This window comes from Phacochoerus africanus, chromosome 3 (assembly GCF_016906955.1).
Source record: "Phacochoerus africanus isolate WHEZ1 chromosome 3, ROS_Pafr_v1, whole genome shotgun sequence".
NCBI classification, from domain to species: domain Eukaryota; kingdom Metazoa; phylum Chordata; class Mammalia; order Artiodactyla; family Suidae; genus Phacochoerus; species Phacochoerus africanus.
This window is the reverse complement of record NC_062546.1, coordinates 149897680-149925066: the sequence shown is the minus strand read 5'-3', so window position 1 is coordinate 149925066 and position 27387 is coordinate 149897680. Positions and strand designations below refer to the sequence as shown.

The window sequence follows — 27387 nt, the reverse complement described above, 5'->3', positions numbered from 1 at the left end:
GTTTTCTGCAGAACCTGCAACAATCATCGAGGAGGCTGTGTCTATAGATGTCACTCAAGGAGACCCAGCCACTCTGCAGGTTAAATTTTCAGGGACTAAGGAAATTACAGCCAGATGGTTTAAAGATGGCCAGGAACTGAGCCTGGGCCAAAAATATAAAATCAGTGTCACTGACACAGTCTCTATACTGAAGATTATTTCAACAGAAAAGAGAGATAGTGGCGAATACACTTTTGAAGTCCAAAATGATGTTGGGCGGAGCAGCTGCAAGGCTAACATTAATGTATTAGGTTGGTACAGTTTTTCTGTGGAAAGGAACTGGGAATTTCTATGCTCCTTCACATCTTAGAGCTTTATAGAAAATATAAATTGGTAGGTTGAATTAATGTTCTGTTTTTTGCTCTTTCATTGCATAGATCTTATCATACCACCCTCATTCACCAAAAAGCTGAAGAAAATGGACAGCATTAAGGGGTCTTCTATTGACTTAGAATGTATAGTGGCTGGATCACATCCCATAAGTATCCAATGGTTCAAAGATGACCAAGAAATAACAGCTAGTGACAAATACAAATTCTCTTTCCATGACAACACTGCCTTCTTGGAAATCAGTCACCTGGAAGGCACAGACAGTGGGACCTACACTTGTTCTGCCACTAATAAAGCAGGACACAACCAGTGCAGTGGCCATCTGACAGTCAAAGGTTGGCAATTCTTATCTCCACCTCTCAAGAACTTATTGCTCTCATTTCTTAATTCTTACCTTTTCTGATCAGTTCTAAAATAAACCCTCCTTTCTCCTTCTGCTTCTTTTCCTTTCACACCAGAACCCCCTTACTTTTTGGAAAAGCCACAGTCACAAGATGTCAATCCCAATACAAGGGTTCAGCTAAAGGCACTCACGGGTGGAACTGCACCCATGACAATAAAGTGGTTTAAAGATAACAGAGAGTTGCACTCGGGAGCAGCTCGCTCAGTTTGGAAGGATGACACCTCCACCATTCTAGAGCTGTTTTCAGCCAAAGCTGCCGACTCGGGGACCTACATTTGCCAACTCAGCAATGATGTTGGCATAGCAACCAGTAAAGCCACTCTCTTTGTAAAAGGTCTGGTCTCTACATCTCTTCAGTGTCTTGCTTGCTGGATATTCTTTGGGGACGGGGTGGCAGGGTGGAAAGAAGAGGCTTGAGAAAGCCATTTTGCTCGTTGACCTTTGGTTTATAAAATGTCCAACATCATATGTTTTCCCCCAACTTTAGAACCTCCTCAATTCATTAAGAAGCCCAGCCCCGTGCTAGTGCTGAGGAATGGACAATCCACAACATTTGAATGCCAAATAACAGGCACTCCTGAAATCAGAGTTTCTTGGTATCTGGATGGGAATGAAATAACAGCCGTTGAGAGACATGGCATCTCCTTCATTGACGGTTTAGCCACTTTCCAAATTTCTGGTGCCAGGGTAGAAAATAGCGGGACTTATGTCTGTGAGGCTCGCAACGACGCTGGCTCAGCAAGCTGCAGCATTGAGTTAAAAGTGAAAGGTTCGTTACTGGATCTCATTCCCCTTCTGGCTGTTCTTCTGGCAAGGTCTGGGGTCTTCCCTTGAGTAAGCAGTTCTCTGTCTCCCTTTTGAATCTTTAGAACCTCCCACCTTTATCAGGGAGCTAAAGCCTGTGGAAGTGGTCAAAGATAGTGATGTGGAGCTGGAGTGTGAAGTTATGGGAACACCTCCATTTGAAGTCACCTGGCTGAAGAATAACAGGGAAATTCGAAGCAGCAAAAAATATACCCTGACTGACAAGGTGTCAGTGTTTAATCTCAACATAAACAGGTGTGATCCTTCAGACACTGGTGATTACCAGTGCATCGTGTCTAATGAAGGCGGCAGCTGTTCTTGCAGTGCTCGGGTCTCTCTGAAAGGTCAGTTAGACGCACAAGAAGCAGGTCACCCAGTACAAGTTCTGTCATGTTCTTTCATCTTAGGATCGGGGGTAGGAGTTCAAATATGCCACTTCTTTTCACACTGTCTCATTTAATCACAGAGCCACCATCATTTGTTAAGAAGATAGAAAACGTCACTACTGTTCTGAAAAGCTCTGCCACCTTTCAGAGCACCGTGGCTGGCTCTCCTCCCATTGCTATCACCTGGCTAAAGGATGATCAGATTCTGGAGGAAGACGATAATGTTCACATTTCTTTTGTGGACAATGTGGCCACACTTCAGATCAGATCTGTGGATAATGGACACAGCGGAAGGTACACGTGTCAAGCCAAGAACCAGTCAGGAGTTGAGAGGTGTTATGCTTTCCTGTTAGTACAAGGTGTGTAAGCTAGTCCCTTTCAAAGTTATTCTGTGGAGACAGTTTCATAAGCCATTCCTCAGCACAACTCATCCACGTTTTCGTTCTTTACTATAGAACCTGCTCAGATCATAGAGAAAGCTAAATCTGTGGATGTCACTGAGAAAGACCCAGTGACCTTGGAGTGTGTTGTGGCCGGAACACCAGAACTCAGAGTGAAGTGGCTTAAAGATGGGAAACAAATTGTGCCCAGTAGATATTTTTCGATGAGTTTTGAAAATAATGTGGCCAGTTTTAGGATTCAGTCAGTGATGAAGCAAGACAGTGGGGAGTATACTTTCAAGGTGGAAAATGAATTTGGAAGCAGTAGCTGTGATGCCTACCTGAGAGTGCTAGGTTTGTATCTTGGCCCCATTCAGCTTTTCTTATGTATGTTATATTGTTGGTAAACAAATGGCAACATATTAATGGATGTGTTTCACTGTTTGCATTGGACAGATCAAAATATTCCTCCATCATTCACCAAAAAATTAACCAAAATGGATAAAGTTCTCGGCTCTTCCATTCACATGGAGTGTAAGGTTTCTGGCTCACTTCCTATTAGTGCTCAGTGGTTTAAGGATGGCAAGGAAATCACTACAAGTGCAAAATACAGACTTGTCTGTCACGAGAACACTGTGTCACTGGATGTTAACAATCTGGAATTAGAAGATACCGCGAATTACACGTGCAGAGTCTCAAATGTAGCAGGGGACGATGCATGCAGTGGCATCTTAACTGTGAAAGGTTAGAGTTTCTTTACCTCTTCCTGATTCTTCTCTGTGACTGCTTATATTATAACATATCGCTCTTTCCTGGTGTCCTTTAGAGCTCAAAGGCTCCATAATTCTGTGTCTTTGGGTAGATATTTATTGAGTTTAATAAATACTCTCAGTCATTACCTCTTTTCAGTAATGTTTTCTTACATGTTAATGAAACTGTCAAAATGATCCAACTGCAAGGAATTTATTTATATCTATTTCTCTTAAAATCTTTAGAACCACCAAGCTTCCTAGTGAAACCTGAGTGGCAACAAGCCATACCTGATTCTACAGTGGAATTTAAAGCTGTACTAAAAGGAACACCACCATTTAAAGTAAAGTGGTTTAAGGATGATGTGGAACTTGCCTCTGGACCTAAATGTTTCATTGGTTTGGAAGGGTCAACTAGCTTCTTAAATCTCTACTCAGTGGATGCTTCCAAGACTGGACAGTATACTTGCCAAGTTACCAACGATGTTGGTAGCGACTCTTGCACTACAATGTTGCTTGTGACAGGTGTGCAAGTTTGATTGTTTTATGTTAGTCTCTCCTTGGTCTCTGGTCCTTTCTGTCATTTCTTAAAATGCAGCTACCCTTCTTTCTAACACACTCTATTATGAACAGTAACTCTATTTGTTTGTGTTTTTCTCTTTCCTGTGTATTACCTCATTGAACTTTTGTTGTTTATCTCTGTTCTGCTCCCTCATCATCCTCTCTTTTCTTCACTCTCTAGAACCACCAAAGTTTGTAAAGAAATTAGAAGCATCCAAAATAGTGAAAGCAGGTGACTCAGCACGGCTTGAATGCAAGATAACTGGATCCCCAGAAATCAGAGTGGTGTGGTACAGAAATGAACACGAACTCCTACCCAGTGATAAGTACAGAATGGCTTTCATTGACTCAGTGGCCGTCTTACAGATGAACAGTCTCGGTACTGAGGACAGTGGGGATTTCATCTGTGAGGCTCAGAATCCTGCTGGCAGCACAAGCTGCAGTACCAAGGTTATAGTAAAAGGTAGAAACCTCTTTCTTCTGTTCCTCATTACCTTAAACCCACCTTCTTCTCCCCTGTCTATCATAGCTCTTCATTCTTTCACTGTCATTTTTAGCTTCCATCTGAGATCATAGCATATTTTCCCAAACTAGCATCATTTCCCTTTTTAGATGTTTTCTTTTCTTAAGATCACTTACCTGTAGTCCATCATTCTGATGTATTTTTTTGTTGCTATTCAGTGTCAAAATTCTAATCACCTCAGCATAGTGGCCAAACAGTTCAAATTTGATGTTTCAAAAACAGTCAAAAAACCCCTCCCAATTAACTTTTTCCTTTATTCAAATGTATATATATATATAAACATCATCCTCAGTATAATCTTTATCATTAAAACAAGCAATATTTACTACTTCTCTACATGATTCAAACAATACAGGTTTTAACCTGACATTTACAATAGGACGATTCTATATTTTTTTCCCTCTCTCAAAAATCAGTTCCTGTTTCTTAAAATTATGTCACTATACCTTGGTCCAAATAGTACTAGTATTTTCCTGAATTTTTGTCACAAAATCCAAGTTTGCCATGTTGTGAGGTAATTATTGCAATAACCATTTGTTGACATAGAACACTTAGATTACAGATGTTATGGTAACTTTCATGTGTCCCAACTGTAAAGCATATACCAAAAAATTTTATCCCTGAAGTCAGTACTCCATATAGCATGCAAATCATATTGATACATATACCTGGGTTTAAGGGGTTATTTAGGCGGAGTTTTTTGGGTTTTTTTTTTTTACATTTTTTGTATCAATCTTTACAGTCCAATAGAAATTAGTAAGGTGGAGTAGGCAGAATACTGAACTGCTCAGTAAGGTCCATTAGGGTCTAGTCTGGGTTTTCTGTCACTGAAGCTGAGTGATTTTGTAGTCTGATGGCTTCTCTGAAGCTGTGATTCCTCAACACTAAAGTGATGGTGCTGGACCCACTATAGTATCTTGACTCTTTCTTCCAATTAAAAAGAAATAAATAAAAACATTCCATGAAATTAAATGGTCCAATTCATGAGAAATTCTTGTTTTTTACAGAACCACCTGTTTTTAGCAGCTTCCCTCCTGTGGTAGAAACCCTTAAAAATGCTGAAGTTAGTCTTGAATGTGAGCTTTCGGGCACACCACCCTTTGAGGTGGTCTGGTACAAAGATAAACGGCAACTCCGAAGTAGCAAGAAGTACAAGATTGCATCCAAAAATTTCCATGCGAGTATTCACATTCTCAATGTCGACACTTCAGACATTGGTGAATACCACTGTAAAGCGCAGAATGAAGTGGGAAGCGATACTTGCATTTGTACTGTAAAATTAAAAGGTAAGCATTATTACCTGCTCATGGAAGAAATGGCAGGAACATGCCACCTGCTCGTTTTTTTCTCTCTTCCATATCTGGACAATCTTACCAACAGTCTCCATCCATTTTTCCCTGTTCAGAACCACCAAGATTTGTCTCCAAACTGAACAGCCTCACAGTTGTGGCGGGTGAGCCCGCTGAGTTACAAGCATCCATAGAAGGCGCCCAGCCTATTTCTGTCCAGTGGCTCAAAGAGAAGGAAGAAGTGATTAGAGAAAGTGAAAACATCAGAATTACATTTGTGGAGAATGTTGCAACTCTGCAGTTTGCAAAAGCAGAACCAGCTAATGCTGGGAAGTATATCTGCCAAATCAAGAATGATGGTGGAATGAGGGAGAACATGGCCACGTTGACGGTTTTAGGTTGGTACAATATTTGGTACAGTAGTCCCCTGATAGAAAGAGGTGCACACGCTGAGATGACTTACTAAGATATACTGGTAGAATCTCCTTTTCTGAATTTCTAAAACTATGTTAATCCTCACCTTTTTCAAAAGTTCATGGGAAAGGACTTCACTGGCCTTTCAAACATTCTTCCCATGTCTGTGATCCTAACAAAAATCAGCCATCTCTTTTATTATTTTCTTGATGAATTAGCAGATGTAACCATGGCTAAGTTTTATTTAGACATGAAAAAAATGGGAACCCAGCATATGCTACAACGAAATTTTATTCCCAAAGTACTAGTTATTAAAGCTGACAGCAACTCCAAAGATCAGTTTGATAGCAATGACCTACACTTTCATCTTTAGGCATATGAATATTCAATTTTGCACTTGTTTGGATAAAAACTTTCAAGAAAAACCTGTCTTCAGCACCTAAAGTAGAGCCAAAATACTGAATGGTTCATAATAACATGGGAGTTTTGTTCTAAACAGGGTCAAGTGCAAATCAACATATATTGTCTAATGTATGTTTTCTGAATTGTTTTGAAGTCAACTAATGAAACTTCTATAATTTCATGACAGCATGTAACTATGGCCTCACCTTTTAAGGTCTAGAGAGAAAGGCTGAGAGAGAGCGCCCTCAGATATCCATATTGTTGGAAGAAACAATGTTAGGGAATTTGATGGTAGAGACAAGATGAAGGTAACAGGTGTTGACAGATGGGTATCACATCTCATTTCAGAGCCTGCGGTCATTGTTGAGAAGGCAGGACCAATGACAGTGACTGTAGGAGAAACGTGCACCCTGGAGTGCAAGGTGGCTGGCACTCCGGAACTCTCAGTTGAATGGTACAAGGATGGAAAACTCTTGACCAGCAGCCAAAAACACAAATTTAGCTTCTACAACAAAATCTCTTCCTTAAAGATTCTCTCTGTTGAAAGGCAAGATGCAGGGACATACACTTTCCAGGTTCAAAATAATGTTGGAAAAAGCAGCTGCACGGCTGTGGTTGATGTTTCAGGTTAGTTCCGATACAATCCTTCCATTGCGTAAGCAAATTCCGTTCCCAAGCTTTCTTCTTTCAAGTCTCTTCTGTTCTTTCAAATCATGAGTCTCTTGCCTTTCCTCATGCAGACCGAATGGTACCTCCCTCTTTCACACGAAGACTGAAAGATACTGTTGGGGTGCTAGGTACATCTTGCATCTTGGAGTGCAAAGTAGCTGGATCATCGCCTATCTCTGTTGCCTGGTTTCATGAGAAAACCAAGATTGTCAGTGGAGCAAAGTACCAAACTGCATTTTCAGATAATGTCTGCACATTGCAGCTGAATTCTCTGGACTCATCGGATATGGGCAATTACACATGCGTGGCTGCTAATGTTGCTGGCTCTGAAGAATGCCGTGCGGTGTTGGCAGTACAAGGTCAGTGTTAGGTGCTCACGCCCTTTCTTATGAGATCCTCTTTGGGTGCACATCCAGGTTGAGACACATTCAAAAGTGCTCTTCTTATGGATTCAAAATTACAACTAAATTCAAAGCTTATAGGATCTTTTCCTTGTCCTCATGTCTATGTAGAACCACCCTCTTTTGTGAAGGAACCTGAGCCTTTGGAAGTCCTACCAGGCAAAAACATCACCTTCACAAGTGTTATTAGAGGAACCCCTCCATTCAAGGTTGGCTGGTTCAGAGGTTCCAGAGAGCTGGTGAAAGGAGACATGTGCAACATCTATTTTGAGGATACGGTGGCAGAACTGGAATTATTCAATGTCAACATATCTGAGAGTGGAGAATATACCTGTGTGGTTTCTAATAATGCTGGCCAAACATTCTGTACTACCCGTCTCTTTGTAAAAGGTTTGCTCCAATTCATTTGCTCTCCCCATTTTCTAAGTGACATCGTTGTGTTTTTATTGTGTTTAACTGCTGTGGTTTGTCACTCCCCAGAACCGGCTGCATTTGTGAAGAAATTAAGTGATCACGCTGTAGAACCAGGAAAGTCCATCATTCTGGAGGGCACCTACACTGGAACACTCCCCATTTCAGTTACCTGGAAAAAGGATGGTTTGAACATCACACCATCTGAGAAATGCAACATAGTCACAACAGAGAAGACTTGCATCCTGGAAATTCTGAACAGCACAAAAAGAGATGCAGGGCAGTATTCCTGCGAGATTGAAAATGAGGCAGGAAGAGATATTTGCAAAGCTCTGGTATCTACATTAGGTGTGTTTCTTACTCTGTCTTAAATGATCAGCATTGGTCTAATATGAAGCAGAGTTTGTGTGGAGTTTTTTTTTTTTTATTCACTTCAGTTGCTGATTGTGAACCTTTCCTCTTTAGAACCACCATACTTTGTTACGGAACTGGAGCCTCTGGAGGCATCAGTTGGTGATTCAGTTTCTTTACAATGCCAAGTGGCTGGGACACCAGAAATTACAGTGTCTTGGTATAAAGGAGACACAAAGTTACGGCCAACTCCTGAATACAGGACCTATTTTACAAATAATGTGGCCACACTTGTTTTTAATAAAGTGAATATCAATGACAGTGGAGAATATACATGTAAAGCAGAAAACAGTATAGGAACTGCTTCTTCTAAGACAATCTTCAGAATTCAAGGTGATGATATAGTTTCAGAAATTAAGAAATTTCTTTTTTCTTTATCTTAACTCTTTTAACTTTATGGGGAAATTTTTATTTCTTCTGCTAATGCCTCAAGTATTACTTGTCTTCCTACAGAGCGCCAACTCCCACCTTCCTTTGCCAGACAATTGAAAGATGTCGAACAAACTGTTGGGTTACCAGTTACACTCACTTGTCGATTAAATGGCTCTGCACCCATCCAAGTGTGCTGGTATAGAGATGGGGTGCTTTTACGAGATGATGAAAATCTACAGACATCATTTGTAGATAATGTGGCAACTTTAAAAATTTTGCAGACAGACTTGAGTCACTCTGGCCAGTACTCTTGCTCAGCTTCTAATCCACTTGGAACCGCATCTTCTAGTGCTAGACTGACGGCAAGAGGTTTGTTCCCATGTTAATCTTTGTCTTTGCAAACCATGACTTCTTATTCATTGTCAAAGTGGAAATGGCCAATAAGAAAAGAAAAAAAAAAAAAAACCACTGCCTTTTCTTCTCATCTTCCAGAACCTAAGAAATCTCCCTTCTTTGACATCAAGCCTGTATCAATAGATGTTATTGCTGGGGAAAGTGCTGACTTTGAGTGTCATGTTACTGGTGCTCAACCAATGCGAATCACTTGGTCGAAAGATAATAAGGAAATCCGTCCTGGAGGAAACTACACAATTACATGTGTGGGAAACACTCCACATTTGAGAATTCTTAAAGTAGGCAAAGGAGACTCCGGGCAGTATACTTGCCAAGCAACAAACGATGTTGGCAAAGACATGTGCTCAGCTCAACTCAGTGTAAAAGGTATCATTACACGGCATTTACCCATATTTGTTCTTTTCCACATTGTGTAATTGTCTTTGAAAAGTTTCTTTAGTTTTTAAATGTTTGGGATACCAGAACTGGATTGTGTTAGAATTTTTATATTAATGTTGGTGACAATATTAACTGAGGTTCTGTTTTCCCTTTATATTTTCTGTAAGGTAGTGTATCTCTAAGTGTAATCATATCAGAGTGCTGTTTAATTGAAATTTGTTAAATGTTGTTTCAACTATCCATTCTCTTTTTCATTCTTTCCTGTTATATGGCATTCTGACTTCTTATTTCAATCAAATATGTCTATAATACATTAATTTATATGTTTTAGTTTGTCCAAACTACCAACATTAATTTATCAATAAATTCTCTTTTAAAAATATTGAATGTTTATGTAATAGAAAAGATAATTATTTTAGCATAAAATTCTCAGCAAGTACCTATATTCTTTTTTTTTTTTTTGTCTTTTCGCCTTGGTACCTATGTTCTTAGTAAAGAACCTGTTTATGTATTTATGGGATCTTCAACTACAAACATAAGCCTTTTTTCCCTTTGACTTACTAGAACCTCCAAAGTTTGTTAAGAAGTTGGAAGCTTCAAAAGTTGCAAAGCAGGGAGAATCTATCCAACTAGAATGTAAAATAAGTGGTTCCCCAGAAATCAAAGTGGTGTGGTTCCGAAATGACAGTGAACTTCATGAAAGTTGGAAATATAACATGTCCTTCGTGAATTCAGTGGCATTGCTCACCATCAATGAAGCCAGCACGGAGGACAGTGGGGACTACATCTGTGAGGCCCATAACGGTGTTGGGGATGCCAGCTGCAGCACAGCCCTGACTGTTAAAGGTTGGACACACTCAGCTTCTTTCTTTCTTCTTTCTCCTCTGATTTGGATTTTTTCTCAGCAATGTTCTGAGCTCCAAAATAAAAAGCCTGGTTAAGATGGCTTGCTTGCAATTCTTAACCAATTTTTTTTTATGAATTGTCATTTTTTATGTTAGTATACTCTCATATGGTCACACCAGGCACTCAATGATTCTAGACTCTTAAATGGTTTTTTCCTTGTTAGTAAACAAATGTTCTCATCATTTATCTTCTTTTTTTCTGGTAGCACCTCCTGTTTTCACCCAGAAGCCTTCTCCAGTAGGAGCCCTTAAAGGGTCTGATGTTATCTTCCAATGTGAAATTTCGGGCACCCCCCCATTTGAAGTGGTATGGGTCAAAGACCGCAAGCAAGTTCGAAGCAGCAAGAAATTTAAAATCACTTCTAAAAATTTTGATACAAGTCTTCATATCCTTAATCTGGAAGCCTCCGACATAGGAGAATATCACTGCAAAGCTGCCAATGAGGTGGGAAGTGACACCTGTGTTTGCACTGTCAAGTTCAAAGGTGTGTATACATGGGCACAAAAATATATGCCTCTTCCTTCCATCTTTTCTTGCTTAACCAATACTGTATGTGGCTGTGATCCTCATTTTTTTCTCTAATCACAAATTTCTTTTGTTAGAACCCCCACGATTTGTGAAAAAGCTCAGTGATACCTCAACCCTTGTTGGGGACGCCGTTGAGCTACAGGCTGTAGTGGAAGGCTTCCAGCCCATTTCTGTCGTCTGGCTAAAAGACAAAGGGGACGTCATCAGAGAGAGCGAAAACACTAGGATTTCGTTCATTGATAACATTGCAACCCTCCATCTTGGGAGCCCAGAAGCATCTAATTCTGGAAAATATGTGTGCCAAATCAAAAACGATGCTGGAATGAGGGAGTGTTCTGCAGTCTTGACTGTGCTAGGTTAGTAGCAAAGTATAGCCTAAGGAAAGAAATCAGGTTAACCCATGACCATTGCCTACAAATATTACTCTTACCCAGTAACATACTGATGACACTCAGTCTGAAAGGTGACTTTGTGTTTACTGCAATATACTTCTTCTTTTAGAACCAGCCAGAATCGTAGAGAAACCAGAACCCATGACTGTCACTACCGGAAATCCTTTTGCATTAGAGTGTGTCGTGGCTGGAACACCAGAACTTTCAGCCAAGTGGTTCAAAGATGGGAGAGAATTATCTGCAGACAGCAAACATCACATCACATTCGTCAATAAAGTGGCTTCACTTAAAATTCCTTGTGCAGAAATGAGTGACAAGGGGTTGTATAGCTTTGAAGTGAAAAACAGTGTTGGTAAAAGTAACTGCACCGTATCTGTCCATGTTTCGGGTGAGTAGCAGGAGGTTTTTGTGGATATAGCATTTTTCTTCGGGGGAAAAAAATAAAGCTTCTCTTTCAACGGAAAACTACTCTTCTCCACGTAGATCGAGTCGTGCCTCCTTCCTTCATTCGCAAGCTGAAAGACACCAATGCCATCCTGGGGGGCTCAGTTGTTTTAGAGTGCCGAGTCTCTGGCTCAGCCCCCATTTCCGTTGGCTGGTTTCAAGATGGAAATGAAGTCGTTAGTGGGCCTAAATGCCAGTCCAGCTTTTCAGAGAACGTCTGTACTTTGAACCTGAGCTTCTTGGAGCCCTCTGACACAGGCACATACACATGTGTGGCCGCCAACGTGGCCGGGTCAGACGAGTGCTCAGCCATCCTGACTGTCCAAGGTCAGTGCACAGGGACCAGGCTGTCCCGTCTCTGTTGCCTCTACCTTGCAACTTCGCTCCAGCTCTTGGGGGATTTCTTTATTTTGTCTTTGTGTGTGGCCTTAGTTCCCTTTTTATTCAAGTAGCAAAAGCACTGCTCACTCGGATTTCTTTTTTCTCTTGATCTCCCCCTCCCCTGGGGTGTCTAGAACCACCATCTTTTGAACAAACTCCTGATTCTGTGGAAGTTTTACCTGGAATGAGCCTCACATTTACCAGTGTCATTAGAGGCACCCCACCATTCAAGGTCAAATGGTTTAAAGGCAGCAGGGAACTGGTATCAGGGGAGTCATGCAGCATCTCTCTGGAAGATTTTGTCACAGAACTGGAATTGTTTGAGGTGGAGCCATTGCAAAGTGGGGACTATTCCTGCCTGGTCACCAATGATGCTGGCAGTGCTTCTTGTACCACTCATCTTTTTGTGAAAGGTTTGCTCTTTTCTCCAAATCAGGTATCTCTTAAGTTTTCATTCTCATTCTTCCTTTGAAGATGTCAATTCTGCCCTCATGTTTTCTCCTAATAGAACCAGCCACCTTTGTGAAAAGATTGGCCGATTTCAGTGTCGAGACAGGAAGCCCCATCGTTCTCGAGGCCACATTTACTGGCACACCTCCCATCTCGGTGAACTGGATGAAGAATGAGTTCCCTCTTACACAGTCTGAGAATTGCAGTATCACCATGACAGAAAGATCAAGCATCCTGGAAATTCTTGACAGCACAGTAGAGGATTATGCACAATACAGTTGCCTGATTGAAAACGAGGCTGGTCAAGATATTTGTGAGGCTCTGGTGTCTGTCTTAGGTGTGTTGACAGTTACCTCTTCTTACTGTTCTCTTCTCTTTCTTTTAAACATCCTCTTTTCATTAGCATGACTGACTGATTACCATCCTTTGCACCTTAGAACCACCTTATTTTATCGAGCCTCTGGAACATGTGGAAGCAGCCATTGGAGAACCTGTAACTTTACAGTGTAAAGTGGATGGAACCCCAGAAATTAGAATTTCTTGGTATAAAGAACACACAAAGCTACGATCAGCTCCTGCATATAAAATGCAATTCAAAAATAATGTTGCCTCCTTAGTAATCAACAAAGTGGATCACAGCGACGTGGGAGAATATACATGCAAGGCCGAAAACAGCGTGGGGGCAGTGGCTTCCTCAGCTGTACTTGTCATTAAAGGTGATGATGGTTTTCCTAACAAGTCTTGCTGTGTGTTGACAGATCCATTTTCTTAAATACATCACGGTTTTAATGAATTGAAATGTGTAGCAGTATGTTATCTCTTGTAAATAAGGATTATCTGTAACTTCTTTATAGAGCGCAAGCTTCCACCTTCCTTTGCAAGAAAACTGAAGGATGTTCACGAGACTCTTGGCTTCCCAGTTGCATTTGAATGTCGCATCAATGGCTCAGAACCTCTTCAGGTGTCTTGGTACAAGGATGGGGTACTTTTGAAAGATGATGCTAATTTGCAGACATCTTTTGTTCATAATGTAGCAACTCTTCAGATTTTGCAAACTGACCAGAGCCATGTTGGTCAGTACAATTGCTCAGCTTCTAACCCTCTTGGGACTGCTTCATCTAGTGCCAAGCTCATCCTCGCAGGTGAGTAACTCATAACATGATCCTCTTCATTATAAAGCAGTTTCACTGCTCTGGGCCACCAAAGGGCTGGCACCACATAGTTTCTGCTCCAAGTCTGAGTATGAAAACAGAAGTCACCATTGTTGATCTTCATTCTTTGCAGAGCATGAAGTGCCTCCTTTCTTTGATCTAAAGCCTGTATCAGTAGATCTTGCTCTTGGAGAAAGTGGTTCTTTTAAATGTCACATAACTGGAACTGCGCCAATCAAAATCACTTGGGCCAAAGATAACCGAGAGATTCGCCCTGGAGGCAACTACAAGATGACTTTGGTTGAAAACACTGCCACTCTGACAGTTCTCAAAGTAGGCAAAGGTGATGCTGGGCAATACACCTGCTATGCAAGCAATGCCGCTGGAAAAGACTCTTGTTCTGCTCATCTGGGTGTACAAGGTACTTGTTAGAGTGAGCTAGCAAAGTCTCATTTCGGTGTCTTTAACTATAGGGGGAAGTGTGTGCTTGAAAGATATGTTTAGGACTATGGTCTAGTAATTAGAAATGAACCAGTGGATCCAGAGTCTTCCAAATGAGGTCATGTTTTAACAAATTTTTATTTAAAAATTATAAAACTGGTAAAACATGTTTTCAAAGGCTAAAAATAGAGACTAGAGAGGGAACCAAAACTTTTCAGAGTTATAACAAAATCCAAATTTGAAAGAACTTATCTTAGAACAATAACATGTAGTTATCTCAAATAACGTATTTTCCACAGTAGTTTGTGAATGAATGGATTTTGTTCTTCTAGGGGATAGCAAAGCCCCAAACTATCAAGCCCATCAAAGAGAGTCAGATTGTGTGGATTTATTTTCCTCCACCTGCTCCACTTAAATAACAGTGAAAGCCAGGAGGGCGGGGAGTACATCAATATCTGACATTGTAGAAAGCAGCCGTGTCTCTCTGTAGCATGTTCATGGCTGCTGTGGTCAGAGATTAAATACTTAACTCAGTGAGCAGCTGGTCTAATTCATTAGAGCATTTTTAAGGGGTTTGTGGTGGTAGTTTATAAATACCTTGAAATTAAAATAGAATTAGATTTAGCAGCCCATTTGCTCCATGACATATCACTGATTATTTTTATCTCCCTAAACTTGATTTTTCTTTGCTTCAGTTAATGCAGAAAGTGTTGCACTCCCCACTTCAAAGGGAAATTATGGAGGTTGAAGACATCTATTTAAGACCTATAAGAGAAAGTAGCATTTTAAAATATTAAGATATCTCACCCAATTTTGCTACTCTTCTTTATGATACATAGCTGATATCTATGCAGCCATAGGAAATAGACAGTCCTGCACTGGTTCACATACAAGAAAGTAATCAAGCTTTTTTTAATCCCTGTAAATTTTACAGTGCCTTCACCAGCAGATATACACTCTGCCTCTGATCTTGCACTAAAGAAGTGATTCCTTTGCTGGTAGGAGGATTGCACAGTAGGAATTAATGTCCCTTCCTCCATCCATTTGCAGTAATATTTGATGTGGGTGCTAACAAAAATAAATATATTTTATTTTAGGAATTTTCTTTATAGGCTTCACTTAACTATTCTTCCTTGAACTGCAACAAATGTATTTATTTTCCAGCATTAAAGACCCCTCTGCTTGATTTTTCACTTCATCTTGAATTATACATGTCTTTTCCATCTCTTCCCTTGTGTTTTCCATCTTCGTTCCATAGAACCACCCAGGTTCATTAAGAAGCTAGAACCTTCAAGAATTGTGAAACAAGATGAATACACAAGATATGAATGTAAAATAGGAGGGTCTCCAGAAATCAAGGTTTTATGGTACAAAAATGAGACTGAAATTCAAGAGAGCAGTAAATTCAGAATGTCATTCCTCGACTCAGTGGCGGTGTTAGAAATGCACAACCTCAGCGTGGAAGACAGCGGAGACTACACATGCGAAGCTCGCAACACAGCAGGCAGTGCCAGCAGCAGCACCTCCCTCAAAGTTAAAGGTCAGCTCTTACTCAACTTTTGTGCCTTTCACATTGGTGTCCTCCCTGGTTGTCCTCTCAATTCCCTGGTTGACCCTCCATTAAGGTCCTGAAAATTTTGAAGGACATAATAGAAAATTGAATGTGACATTCTCTATGTTGGAATGGAACATGGGTTCTTCCTTGTAACTAGATACTTGAACATTGCATCCTCATTGCCATTTCTTCCTAACTGCATCACCTTCCAATTTTAGAGCCACCTGTTTTCCGCAAAAAGCCTCATCCAGTTGAGACACTGAAAGGAGCTGATGTTCACCTTGAATGTGAGCTTCAGGGCACTCCCCCATTTCAAGTTTCTTGGCATAAAGACAAGAGAGAACTTAGGAGTGGCAAGAAGTACAAGGTAATGTCTGAGAACTTCTTGACGAGTATTCACATCCTGAATGTCGATGCTGCGGACATTGGGGAGTATCAGTGTAAAGCCACCAATGACGTGGGGAGTGACACCTGTGTTGGTTCTATCACTCTGAAAGGTTGGTGTGACTTCATTCCCTTCTGCTTACTGTTTTCCTTCTAATTTCTATTGGCCCCTCAGCTGTTGTCCTGTCCCTTACTACTAGCTATCTCTTCTACTTTCCCCCTTTCTCCTTCCTAAATCCTATGTTTACTGTGCATCCCATTTCTAAATCCTACTAAATACCCTTTTAGACAATTTTCTCAATAGGTTTTGGTTGCATTTCCAAAGCTAGAGAGGCCAAGATATTCAACTCTTTCTGTTTAATACAAACTCTAATGCATCCCTGCTCCCATTCACCAAAAATGCCTCTTCTTTAAGAAATCAAATCAGGGAGTTCTCTGGTGATAGTATAGTGGTTAGGATTTGGCACTTGCACTGCTACAGCCTGCATTTGATCTCTGGTCTGGAAACTGAAATCCCACACCAAGCCAGTGCGGAAAAAAAGAAAGAAAGAAAAGAGAAGGAAATAATGCATGATCACTAGTTTGATTCGTAGCGTTCATGGCTTTGAGGGAAGGACTATTAGCCCCACACATTTTAAGTCCCTGATTTTGCCTCTTTTTCATCAGCACCACCAATATTTGTGAAGAAGCCCAGTGACATTTCCACCATCATTGGTGAAGAAGTTCAGCTACAGGCTACTGTTGAAGGCGCTGAGCCAATTTCTGTGGTGTGGTTCAAAGATAAGGGGGAGATCGTCAGAGAAAGTGACAACATATGGATCTCTTATTCAGAAAACATTGCAACCCTACAGTTTTCAAGAGCAGAAATGGCCAATGCCGGGAAATACACCTGTCAGATCAGAAACGATGCTGGAATGCAAGAGTGCTTTGCCACCGTGTCCATCCTCGGTTAGTGCAGATAGAATGTCATCACGAGGGAAGTTCCCTGGTGGCTCAGTGGGTTAAGGATCTGGTGTTGTTACTTCTGTGGCTCTGGTCACTACTGTGACATGGGTGGATCCCTGGCCCAGGAACTTCCACATGCCCCAGGTGCAGCCAAAAAAATAAAATAAAATAAAAAATAAAAATAAAAGAATGTCATTATAAATATAAGGCACACACTTACTAGTACCTGTCATCTTCTTTAGTTTGTCAATGTGATTTTAACGTTTGAATGCAATTGACATCTCGTTCCAGAGCCTGCGGCAATTGTGGAAAAGCCTGAATCCATCAGAGTTACCACGGGAGACACCTGCACCTTGGAGTGCACAGTCACTGGAACACCCGAACTCACTACTAAGTGGTTTAAGGATGGAAAAGAGCTGACAAGTGACAGCAAATACAAAATAAGCTTCTTCAACAAAGTATCTGGCCTTAAGATTATTAATGTGGCACCCAGTGACAGTGGGGTGTACAGTTTTGAGGTGCAAAACCCTGTGGGCAAGGACAGCTGCACAGCCTCAGTTCAAGTTTCAGGTCAGTTGGTTGGACTTTTTGCTTCTATATTATTATAATATAGTGCCTGGCTTATGGATATGTGACATTCTGCAGTGTGATAAGAGTCTAACACCCTCTGAATCAGGAAAATCAGAGGTATCATGCCTATAGTCAGAAGAAAACCAAGCCCAAATGTTCTATCCCTTTCTTTTGGAGGAATTTCCACTGCTCAGGGAGGTAGGAGTAAGACTTTATCCCTGGATAAGGAATAAGGATATTGTTCTCTTCTCCTATCAGTTATGCTGGAATAATTCTCCACATAATGGTTCACAGGAAAGAGAGACCAGCATCCCTAACAGGTCAACCTGCACATCTTGCCCATTGATTTTCAAAGCTTTCTGTTGTGTGAAGCTACGGGGAATTCTTTGATGCCCTCACAAAAGAGCTAAATGGATCTAAGGATATTCCATCAAAAAGACAATAATTCTCTTTTCCAATCACCTTATAACTCATGTCCCTTGTTTGCTTGATTTTTATCACATCCAGACCGAACTGTTCCTCCTTCATTCACAAGAAAATTGAAAGAGACCAATGGTCTTTCTGGTTCCTCGGTGGTAATGGAGTGTAAGGTCTACGGATCACCTCCAATCTCTGTCTCCTGGTTCCACGAAGGGAACGAGATCAGCAGTGGAAGGAAATATCAGACCACACTGACGGATAACACTTGCGCTCTAACCGTGAACATGCTAGAAGAATCAGACGCTGGCGACTACACGTGTATCGCCACTAATGTGGCTGGTTCTGATGAGTGCAGTGCCTCTTTGACTGTGAGAGGTCTGTTCAAAAGACAATGAAATGGAATTGCATATCACTGTTTATTAAACATTTGTATCGTCACAATCCAAAAATACTCAACTTTTCCCGGTATGTGTTTTTTTGTTTAGAACCACCATCTTTTGTTCAGAAACCTGATCCCATGGATGTTTTAACTGGAACCAATGTAACTTTCACAAGCATTGTCAAAGGAACACCTCCTTTCAGTGTCAGCTGGTTCAAGGGTAGCAGTGAACTAGTACCAGGGGACAGATGTAATGTGTCTTTGGAGGATTCTGTTGCTGAACTGGAGTTGTTTGATGTAGATACATCACAAAGTGGAGAGTACACCTGCATCGTTAGTAATGAAGCTGGCAAAGTTTCTTGTACAACTCATCTCTACGTAAAAGGTTTGTTTGACTACTCTTCTGCATTTTGACCATTAATATAAATGAAGTAATCAGTGTACTTGTATCTGTGTGTATATGTGCTTGATTTCATATTTTCAATTTGTCTACGACAGCCCCAGCCAAATTTGTGAAGAAGCTCAATGATTACAGCATAGAGAAAGGAAAATCCCTGATCCTAGAGGGCACATATACTGGAACGCCTCCCATTTCAGTGACATGGAAGAAAAATGGCATAAATATAAGTCCTTCTCAGAGGTGTAACATAACCACAACGGAAAGATCTGCAATCCTGGAAATTCCAAGCAGCACGGTCGAGGATGCAGGACAATACAACTGCTACATTGAAAATGCTTCTGGGAAAGATTCCTGTTCAGCACAAATACTGATCCTAGGTTTGTGATAATTGCCCATTCCTCTCTTTATATACAAATAGTCATATTGGCCTGTCTCCTTCATGACCGATTGTCTTTCTTGGCTGCAGAACCACCATATTTTGTCAAGCAGTTGGAGCCTGTGAAGGTGACTGTTGGAGATTCTGCCTCTTTGCAGTGCCAACTTGCTGGGACCCCTGAAATTGGGGTGTCCTGGTATAAAGGAGATACAAAACTGAGACCCACTGCCACCTACAAGATGCATTTTAGGAACAACGTTGCAACACTGGTTTTCAACCAGGTCGATAGTAATGACAGTGGAGAATATATCTGCAGAGCTGAAAACAGTGTGGGAGAAGTTTCTTCATCAACTTTCCTGACCGTTCAAGGTAACTGCAGTATTTTTTAAATGAATGAGTGTATGTTTCCATTGAACAAGATTGAAAATATCTGGTGAGGGTCTTCTTTTTAGGGAAAATCTGTCCAAATGCACAATTTTATGCTTAAGTAATTCCATCTACAAATTAGCCATTTATCATTTGCCATCGCCTTTCCAGAGGGAGAGAAAATGATTAAATCTTCAATGGGAAGGATCATGTCATCATTCGTCTCTATAATTAAATCTTTAAGAAAAAGGAGTAATCGTATTTTCAAAATTTCACCCCATGAGTGTCTCATTCAAATTGCTAGGAAGCAATGTAAAAAGTAAGAAAATACACTACATGCCAGAGATGTACCTTAAGCCAGTCAGTAGGAACTCCTATTTTTACACCTACCATGCATGAGGGTGGCCTCAGAGTGAAACTTTTACTCCAAAAACTTACATGCTCTTCTTCATGTCCAAGTTAACTGAAGAGATCTCAATACCTCCTGATATTTTTATAGAAATCTCATTATCACTATAACAATAATTGTGAGAAGAATATTCAGTACATTCAAAATGTCCAGAAGTATTCATTTCTTTAATTCTGTCCCTACAGAGCAAAAACTTCCACCATCATTTTCACGACAACTGAGAGATGTTCAAGAAACAGTTGGGCTGCCAGTTGTTTTTGAATGTGCCGTCAGTGGATCAGAACCTATATCGGTGTCTTGGTTTAAAGATGGCAGGCCCTTGAAAGATGGCCCCAACATCCAGACATCATTTTTAGATAACGTAGCCACTCTCAATATTTTTCAAACAGATCGGAGTTTTGCAGGCCAGTATTCCTGCACAGCTACAAATCCTATAGGTTCTGCTTCTTCCAGCGCCAGACTCATTCTCACAGGTGTGTGGATACTTAAATTGGTAGTTCTGTAATCAAAAATTTTATAACCAGGAGTTCCTGTTGTGGCTTAGTGGATTAAGAACCTGAATAGTATCCATGAGGATGCAGGTTCAATCCCTGGCCATGCTCAGTGGGTTAGGTAGGGATCCAGTGCTGCCATAAGCTGTAGCATAGGTCACAGATGCAGCCTGGATCCAGAGTTGCTGTGGCTGTGGTGTAGGCCAGCAGCTGCAGCTCCAACTTGACCCCTAGCCTAGGAACTTCCATATACCACAGGTGCAGCCCTAAAAAAGAAAAAAAAAAAGATTACAAATTTGAAGTTAGAGGATGATGATTTGTGTGAACTGGGATGGTCCAGGTATGGAGCCTGAAACCCTGTCTCTGTGCTCACCTCTTAGAGGGGAGGAACCCGCCTTTCTTTGACATCCCTCTTGCCCCTGTGGATGCTGTGGTGGGAGAGAGTGCGGACTTTGAGTGCCACGTTACTGGGACACAACCGATAAAGGTCGCCTGGGCCAAAGACAACAGAGAGATCCGAAGTGGTGGAAACTACCAGATTAGTTATCTGGAAAACAGTGCCCACCTGACAATCCTGAAAGTAGACAAAGGCGACACTGGACAGTATACCTGCTATGCTGTCAATGAAGTGGGCAAGGACTCCTGCACGGCTCAGCTCAATATAAAAGGTATCTTTGTATATCAGATCCCAAGTTTGCAGTTTTTAGTAGGACAGATGAAATTTAGGACATTTTTAAGCAAATGACATAAAAATGTTTCAAAGGAAGTTTCTATAAGGAAAAAGTGATCTTTAAAAATCTGTATTTCTCAAAACTTCACAACCCTAAGGTCACCCCCCCCTTATTTTATTTTTTATTTAAACAAATATCTCATTCTGTAAATGGCCATAAAGTTATTCTTATTACCCATCCCGTTAATCAGAGAACAGTTCAGAATAAACTTGTTGAAGAAGGCCAGAATGTTGAGGAATATACACTGAGATAATGTATTTGCTTGGGCAGCATTGACTTTGATTAACAGAGGACTTCTCTTTCCTGAAATGTCTCATGTTAATAACCTGCTTCTGGATTCCACTTCACATATCCTTGAACTTTCTTACAGAGCGGCTAATCCCACCAAGTTTCACTAAAAAACTCTCGGAGACAGTAGAAGAAACAGAAGGGAATTCCTTCAGACTTGAGGGCCGAGTTGCTGGTTCCCAGCCCATCACTGTTGCTTGGTACAAAAATAATGTAGAGATCCATCCAACGGCCAATTGTGAAATCACATTCAAGAACAATGCACTTCTGCTGCAAGTCAAGAAGGCAAGCATGGGCGACGCTGGTTTGTACACGTGCAAAGTGTCGAATGACGCAGGCTCTGCTCTGTGTACGTCTTCAATCGTCATCAAAGGTAGGTCACCTTCATAGCCCCTGGCGTGTTGTGTTTTACTTTACTGCCTATTAGACAGCCATGTGTGCTTCTCAACCAAATAAGTTATACCAGCTATAAATACATTTTAATTGCCCAGGCACAGTCCCACACATTTAGTGAAAATATATATTATTTGTAATTTAATTACATGGCCCAGCAAAGTAACTGTCATATAATAAATGGACTATATCTTAGCTTGTAAATCACACCCCAAAATTCTCTCTGCTAGAATTCTAAATCTACTTTGAAATTTATGCATAAGTGACATATAAATTTTTATGAAGTACATTTGTTTTGAATTTTTAAAAATTTTCGTCAATGAATATTGCATTAGCTTTGCTTCTTAGGAGTTCTATCACATTTTGAAACATTATCTCTTCTAAGGATATTTCTAAAGGATTATTGTCTGACATGTATCGCCCAAGGATTTTAGTCTGTGAATGAATATTAATCTCATCCAAAAGAGTGAAATTTGCTCAAAAAGAAAAAAAAAGAAGGGTGGAAAGATGTTGCATATCATTATGAATAAATATACAGACAGAGCTTGAGGCAAAGAAATAGACTGTATTGTTTAAGGAGATTTTCTCAATCTAATCCTCTAACCATAATGGCTTCATCCAGATAATTATGATGCAGTTCATCAGAATCACTTTACAGACGAACCTCCTTGAATGGCTGGGAATTAATTAATTACCAGCTCTGATGATCTAGCTGGCCATTTCAGGGTGCACAGACAATAGGTTAATATCATTAATAGATTAATGTTACTAATAAGATAATAACATCGAGTTAACTTATAATTCAAATCTCATCACTCATTTCATGGGACTTAAATGAATTTAGTTTTAAACACATTTAGTAAAATGAAAATTGCGTGCTTAGCCATGGCTTATATTCATGATTTGTGTTTATAATGGTTTCGCCATTGAGTACATACTTCCCATAGAATTCTGATACATTGTATATATAGAATTTTTAAAAGAGTAGACATTAGGCTTTTTAATCTTTACAATCATGAATATTGCTTTATTCTTTTTATATGTAGGTCTCAAGACCATTCAATAAAATCATTACATAACACCAAGCTATACATGGCCTTCCTATCTTTCATATTAACTATATCTTCTTCATTGGTTTAAACTTGAGCACTGAGCTTCAACTCCTAATTCCTTTGGGCAAAGATTGGACTTTAAATGCTACCATAGCTGCATTTAATAGCTAAAGATGAATATCAGGGAAAATCACATGTCAAGTTGTGGGCTCATGGACTACTCAAATGCTGGCTTTCTTTCCCAGAGGGTAACAAGCATTGCATAGCATGAGCCAAATTCTCAACAGGCTCTTAGTTTTTAGGCTTTGGTGAAAATACAGCTGCACACAGGTTTGAGAGAATCAATAGTGTGCTATATGACACCAGAGTTGATAGTAACTGCCAGTGCAATGTTTGTAGTACTTAATCAGGGCACAGATGCTTGGGTAATTCATAGGCACCCTGGCATCTGTTCATTGCTTGTTTTTAAACTTTTTCTGTTTTTAAAATCCAACACATGTAACTATTGCTTTCAGAGAGAAAGGCATGTGTTTCAGTTCTACTCTAGCAACCAGTGCTACCTGTTAGAGGCAACACTTGTTTCTTTTCCGGAAGTTAACTCTTTTCTGTTTTTATGTTCCTCATGAAAATATCTTTTTTTTAATTCTAGAACCTAAGAAGCCCCCTGTGTTTGATCAGCATCTGACTCCAGTAACAGTGAGTGAAGGAGAATTCCTGCAGCTCAGCTGCCACGTCCGGGGATCAGAACCCATCAGGATCCAGTGGTTGAAGGCTGGCAGGGAAATAAAGCCCTCAGACAGATGCAGCTTCAGCTTTGCTAATGGGACCGCTGTGCTGGAATTCAAGGATGTAACTAAAGCAGATGCGGGAGATTACGTGTGTAAAGCTTCAAATGTGGCTGGAAGTGACACTTCCAAATCAAAAGTGACCATTAAAGGTACAGGCACCTCAAAACAGTTATTTGCATTAAGCCAACTTCTTTATTTGCTTATTATAATTTAAATGAGAATGGAATTAAACTTTTAGAAATATCAGTTATTGCTCATGTGCAATTTGTAGCCTCCTTATTGTAATTGAAATATGAGGTGAGTGGCGATAATTTCCCTACAAACTTTCTCAAAGTACCCCAAGTCCACCATCCCATTTCTTGACCTTCTTTTCACCATCTCCAAAAGGATGTGACGAAGTGAAGTTCCAAAAATGATCCTGTAGTAATGTGACATAAGGTAGCCTGATGCCATATCCCTAAAGGAAATCTATGCAATAAAGCCAAGTCTAGAAATTTAAATTTGGTGCTACTAATGTGATTGTAGTGCAATCTGCAGGTTATAGCTACAACTAGTTATAAATATCTATGAAGCTGCTTTATTTTCTGTAATTCACTCTCATATGAAGTGTATGATATTTATGATTCCGCCAGACTCCTAAAGCTTATTTTTCAAAGTTATTTATTACAGTCTTAAGGTAATTGTAATAACAGAATATGTAAATGTATTTTTTAGACAAACCAGCTGCCGTCCCAGCAGCTAAGAAAGCAGCAGTAGATGGAAAGCTCTTCTTTGTATCAGAACCTCAGAGTATCAGAGTTGTAGAAAGTAAGTAGTTCATGAAAAGTGCATCTTCATCTATCTTATATGTCTTACCACTGATTTAATCTTAGGAAAACTGATTTTGGAAAATTAAATTTTCTACTGATTTGTTTTCATTATTCCTTAGAAACCACTGCAACCTTCATTGCAAAAGTTGGAGGTGACCCAATTCCAAATGTCAAATGGACAAAGGGGAAGTGGAGACAGCTGAACCAAGGAGGTCGAATTTTTATCCACCAGAAAGGCGATGAAGCAAAACTGGAGATTAGAGACACCACAAAAACCGATTCTGGATTATACCGATGCGTCGCATTTAATAAACATGGTGAAATTGAAAGTAATGTTAACCTACAGGTGGATGAAAGGAAGAAACAAGAGAAAATTGAAGGAGACCTTAGGGCAATGCTGAAAAAGTAAGTTCAATAAAGCAGCACGCATGCAGTGATGTCCTCTCCGGAATCATGGACCATGTCCTTCCAAGGTTCTGATTTTGAAAGAAATAAGCATATAGGCATTTGAACAGAAACAGATAAGCAAATGCATAACATTTTGGGGGGAAGTTAGCAGTGCATTAACATCAATTTCTAAGTAATCATGAGAAAGTTCTAAGACAGAGGTGAATTTTTATTACAATTTTGAACAAAGGAAATGGCCCATGGAGAAACCCGTGTATGTCTAAGCATGAAATTTCTGTTACTATGTGTAATTTCTCTTGCTGTGAATGGCTGGCTTTCTAGATCAACTGTATTTTAAACATTTTCCATAAATACTAATAATTTCAGTACCAATTATGTTTCAACATCATTATTAATTAATCAACAGTTAATTTCTACACTTATTTCCCATGATATATATGTATTCTTTATTAACGCTTTCCATTGCTGTTATTATTTTTCCTTATAATTCTGATTAGCTCTTTTGTTGTAAAGTTTACAAAAATATTTGTTATTCTTTCTGTTCTTAAACTCTTTGATCAATTGTCTATATTTTGTGACAATGATCCAATCTTAATCCAGTCCATCTCCAAACCCATTGTTTGTTTGTTTCACAGTTAACATGGTAAAACTAATAGTTCTTGAATAAAGGACACAGAACTATTCCTTTGTGAAAACATGTAACTACATTTATAATCTTTGAATGATGATACATAATTCAAAATAAGTCGAAGACAGGTGATTCATGTTTATTTCTTATTTCATTTAGGACTCCAGTCTTAAAGAAAGGAGCTGGGGAAGAAGAGGAAATTGATATCATGGAACTTCTCAAAAATGTTGATCCAAAAGAATATGAAAAATATGCCCGCATGTATGGAATCACCGACTTCCGAGGTCTTCTTCAGGCATTTGAAATGCTAAAGCAAAGCCAAGAAGAAGAGACTCATAGATTGGTATGAGCTTTTGTATATAGTATCGTCTTTAAAAACTCACATTTGAAACATTTAATGTATGTCTGTTGAAATCCCAGAACCTTATAGTTGTATAAGATCAATAATATAACCCAAGCAGGGAGTTCCTGTCATGGCTCAGGGGTTAGTGAATCCGACTGGGAACCATGAGGTTGCAGGTTTGATCCCTGGCCTCTCTCAGTGGGTTAAGGATCCAGCGTTGCCATGAGCTGTGGTGTAGGCCGCAGATGTGGCTCGGATCCAGCATTGCTGTGGCTGTGGTGTAGGCCAGCAGCTACAGCTCTGATTAGACCCCTAGCCTGGGAACATCCATATGCCACAGGTGCGGCCCTAGAAAAGACAGAAAAAAAAAAAAAAAAAAACAAGCAGCATCAAGAATGCAAGCTGAATATAATCATGCATCCTCTAATTCAAATTTTATTTTATCTGTAATGTTTTTGCTTTTTCTTCTCAGGAAATTGAGGAAATAGAGAAGTCAGAGAAGGAAGAAAAGGAATTTGAGGAACTTGTATCATTTATTCAGCAAAGGCTATCACAGACAGAGGTGAAATGAATTATACTGATCACAAAATGAACAATTTATTGTTGGGAATTACCAGGGAAGGAGTAACTAATGCATTTTACTTTATTCTCCTAGCCTGTCACTCTGATCAAGGACATTGAAAATCAGACCGTTTTAAAAGATGATGATGCAGTGTTTGAAATAGACATTAAGATTAATTATCCAGAAATCAAGCTTTCATGGTACAAAGGAACTGAAAAACTGGAACCCAGTGATAAATTTGAAATAAGCATTGATGGTGATCGACATACACTCAGAGTCAAAAACTGCCAACTTAAAGATCAGGGCAATTACAGATTGGTGTGTGGTCCACACATTGCTAGTGCTAAACTAACTGTAATTGGTAAGTAAAAGCATTTAAAAAAAAACTTGTGAGATTAATTTACTATTGAACAAAACGTGATATTGAACAAAATGTGTATTGTGTCACACCCACAGAACCTGCTTGGGAACGGCATCTTCAAGATGTTACTTTGAAAGAAGGTCAGACTTGCACCATGACCTGCCAGTTTTCTGTGCCAAATGTCAAGTCCGAATGGTTCAGAAATGGCAGAATCCTTAAACCCCAAGGTAGATATAAAACAGAAGTGGAACACAAAGTCCACAAGCTGACCATTGCAGATGTTCGAGCAGAGGACCAGGGTCGGTACACCTGCAAATACGAAGACCTTGAAACCTCAGCAGACCTCAGAATTGAAGGTGGGTGAGAGACTGTGGTTGGAGTTTTTACAGCATTGGTCAAAGGCAAATGTAGTGTAGGACCCCTGCAACCTTGCAACCCTGCCATCAGATGTATCTTCCAGTGTGTTTTCATTTTGCAACACATGCATGCATAGCATTCACTCACATCTCAAAATCCACGCAAAATCAAAAGGGAAGCATTCACGTAAGTGCTGATTCTTTTGCACAGTTCTTTTTGACCAGAAGATTGATTTCAATCTAAACAATGACTTTATAACAGTTGTTTCTGCTAAATTTCATAATTCTGCTAAATTCAGTGATTATTTTACAATTCTACTAAATTCCACAATTCTCACATCTAT

The 27387-nt window shown here is 39.9% G+C and overlaps 1 protein-coding gene across 2 annotated transcripts in view; it reads left to right on the top strand.

Moving 5' to 3' along the window:
* TTN (titin) overlaps positions 1-27387 on the top strand; it is a 274931-nt gene that overhangs the window by 77069 nt on the left and 170475 nt on the right. For both annotated transcript variants that reach the window (XM_047772981.1, XM_047772982.1), the window contains 47 exons: positions 12-290; positions 417-704; positions 828-1106; positions 1260-1541; positions 1642-1920; positions 2043-2321; positions 2418-2696; positions 2799-3086; positions 3338-3616; positions 3834-4115; positions 5183-5461; positions 5581-5862; positions 6629-6907; positions 7021-7308; positions 7462-7740; positions 7831-8109; positions 8227-8505; positions 8626-8913; positions 9037-9324; positions 9901-10182; positions 10448-10726; positions 10845-11126; positions 11272-11550; positions 11646-11933; positions 12122-12400; positions 12496-12774; positions 12875-13153; positions 13292-13579; positions 13722-14009; positions 15288-15569; positions 15803-16081; positions 16635-16916; positions 17205-17483; positions 17991-18278; positions 18389-18667; positions 18781-19059; positions 19149-19427; positions 20019-20306; positions 20705-20992; positions 21426-21716; positions 23438-23725; positions 24291-24383; positions 24505-24790; positions 25581-25764; positions 26237-26326; positions 26420-26687; positions 26783-27043. In XM_047772981.1, the coding sequence (XP_047628937.1) occupies positions 12-290; positions 417-704; positions 828-1106; positions 1260-1541; positions 1642-1920; positions 2043-2321; positions 2418-2696; positions 2799-3086; positions 3338-3616; positions 3834-4115; positions 5183-5461; positions 5581-5862; positions 6629-6907; positions 7021-7308; positions 7462-7740; positions 7831-8109; positions 8227-8505; positions 8626-8913; positions 9037-9324; positions 9901-10182; positions 10448-10726; positions 10845-11126; positions 11272-11550; positions 11646-11933; positions 12122-12400; positions 12496-12774; positions 12875-13153; positions 13292-13579; positions 13722-14009; positions 15288-15569; positions 15803-16081; positions 16635-16916; positions 17205-17483; positions 17991-18278; positions 18389-18667; positions 18781-19059; positions 19149-19427; positions 20019-20306; positions 20705-20992; positions 21426-21716; positions 23438-23725; positions 24291-24383; positions 24505-24790; positions 25581-25764; positions 26237-26326; positions 26420-26687; positions 26783-27043 (12762 nt within the window). The remainder of the gene's footprint in view (positions 1-11; positions 291-416; positions 705-827; positions 1107-1259; positions 1542-1641; positions 1921-2042; positions 2322-2417; positions 2697-2798; positions 3087-3337; positions 3617-3833; positions 4116-5182; positions 5462-5580; positions 5863-6628; positions 6908-7020; positions 7309-7461; positions 7741-7830; positions 8110-8226; positions 8506-8625; positions 8914-9036; positions 9325-9900; positions 10183-10447; positions 10727-10844; positions 11127-11271; positions 11551-11645; positions 11934-12121; positions 12401-12495; positions 12775-12874; positions 13154-13291; positions 13580-13721; positions 14010-15287; positions 15570-15802; positions 16082-16634; positions 16917-17204; positions 17484-17990; positions 18279-18388; positions 18668-18780; positions 19060-19148; positions 19428-20018; positions 20307-20704; positions 20993-21425; positions 21717-23437; positions 23726-24290; positions 24384-24504; positions 24791-25580; positions 25765-26236; positions 26327-26419; positions 26688-26782; positions 27044-27387) is intronic.